Here is a 1833-nt window from a genome sequence, read left to right as displayed (position 1 = left end):
GTCAAGAGCAAGCCATGATGATGGTTGTGGGAGAACGCCCTGCATGCCAGCCACTCGGCCAAGATGATGTTGACTGACTCCTTTCCCGGCTCTATGGTCACGGGATGTCTACCAAGCAGAGACGGAGCTCTCCGGCATGTCCATCAACAATCGTTCCCGTTTATCCCATTCTGTCCCGGAAATCGCAATGAACACCTCACGTTCTCACCTCACCCAGTGAATGGCCCCAACAGTATGAGCCGAAGGGGGGCAGCCGCTGAGTGGTTTCTTTTTCTTTTTTCTCGCGGGCCAACTTTCTTTCTTCCCGCTGGAGGGAACTCTCCGTAGTCTACGTTGTTTCCATGGTCTCTTCGCATGGCAGAGTTAAAATCCCGCTGTATCCTAAACCTTGAAGAAAAGCTTGGAGCGACATCTCCGGAAAGGACCTTGTTTTTTTTAGGGGGGTCCCGACACGGTCAGGACACTTATACATACACGCACACACACACACCCGCCTTCCGGTCTCATGTAAGCCCCTCCCCTCACACCAACGGAGACAATGGAGTTGTGATCACGGCTACGAGCGAGAGGAAACAAGAAATAAATCAATAAGAAAAGGGAAAAAGAAAAAAAAAAAGAACAGAGGTTGCCGAAAGAGCCGCAATCCGAGGCGGATCGACCGCGCGGCGACGTCCGGCGACGTCCGGCGCCGCAAATGGGAAAAAAGCGGGTGAGAGTGGGGGACGGGGGACTTTGTCGTGAATTCCCACACCGGCACCGGCATACGAACGAAACTCTATCTCTGTAGATCTGGAGACAAGCCCAGTCGGCCCGGCCTGGGCAGCAACTTGTGACACTTGGCAAAACCAATAAGGCTCTTTACAGAAGACACGCCTCCTCTCAAGCAAGGCAAAAAAAAAAAAAAAAGTTGAAGCGGGAATAACAAAAACCACGAGATGGGAAAATCTCACCGCTATTTGATCGAGCGATTGATTACTTCCTGATCAGCATTCACAGTGCCTAGTCACGTCCTCTAGCTCTGGCAGCCTAGCCTGTGCTGGGTCCCTTTTTTTCTTGCATGTGCCGTCGTGGGCGTTCCATTGGATAACTGCGGCTTCGGCCATGCCAATGCCAACTGAGGGCATACTAGTGGGCGAGGCGACTTACTTCCCGAAAAGCTGGCTGCAGAAGAGAGAGTAAGCAACGGCGGCCCGGAGATGGCAAGGATCTGGGGTCCGACGACGACGACGACGACGACGGCGTAGTGTACGAGCCGTGAGAATGGCTGCATGCCTTAGCCCCGAAGTCACCTGGCCGAAGCTCGAAGCGGGTGATGTCCAAGGCGTCCGGCGTGTCCTGGTTGATGGCGGCTCGGAAGCGCGGCCAAGCCACACTTTGACTCTCAAGCCTGGTGGCCACTTTGCGGAGACGCACCCGGTGAGGCGCAACGCCCGACTTATCAATAGCTAGCTGAGATTATAGCCTATAGGATAGGGCCCCCCCTGGAGTGCAAGCAAGATGGCTCGAACAGAAAAGCATTCTCGATCCAACGGTCATTGGACGGGGCGAACCAGACGAGGTACGCGCGTCTCACTCCGTCTCATCGTGATCGGCCACGAAAAAAACCGGCGAGCACGAACCCAAGCTCTCTGTAGGTTGTACGACCCGGCTGTACAACCCGGCTGCAAGGGACTGGCCCAGAACAAGCAAACCGTGCCGTAGACCACTTTCCTCTTGGGTGCCGGTCGTCGTTACGCCCCGATCTAGACAGCCTACCTACCTAGTGGGTTTTGTTTGCCCTGGTGTGGTGTTTGGCTTGATTGCGTATGGCGTTGTGCGGTGTGAAGGATGTAT

The 1833-nt window shown here is 54.7% G+C and overlaps 1 protein-coding gene across 1 annotated transcript; it reads left to right on the top strand.

Annotated features, from left to right (window-relative positions):
• Positions 1-1101: 1101 nt before the first annotated feature.
• Positions 1102-1449, top strand: GLRG_08038 (uncharacterized protein; the record flags this gene model as incomplete). Its single annotated transcript, XM_008098723.1, has 2 exons — positions 1102-1175; positions 1245-1449. 2 exons carry the CDS (start codon positions 1102-1104, stop codon positions 1447-1449), a joined length of 279 nt encoding a protein of 92 aa, XP_008096914.1.
• Between the last annotated feature and the right edge of the window lie 384 nt (positions 1450-1833).

The sequence above is a fragment of the Colletotrichum graminicola genome (assembly GCF_000149035.1).
Source record: "Colletotrichum graminicola M1.001 genomic scaffold supercont1.35, whole genome shotgun sequence".
Classification (NCBI taxonomy): domain Eukaryota; kingdom Fungi; phylum Ascomycota; class Sordariomycetes; order Glomerellales; family Glomerellaceae; genus Colletotrichum; species Colletotrichum graminicola.
Note: the sequence above shows the minus strand (reverse complement) of the source record. Positions and strands in the feature narration are given on the sequence as shown.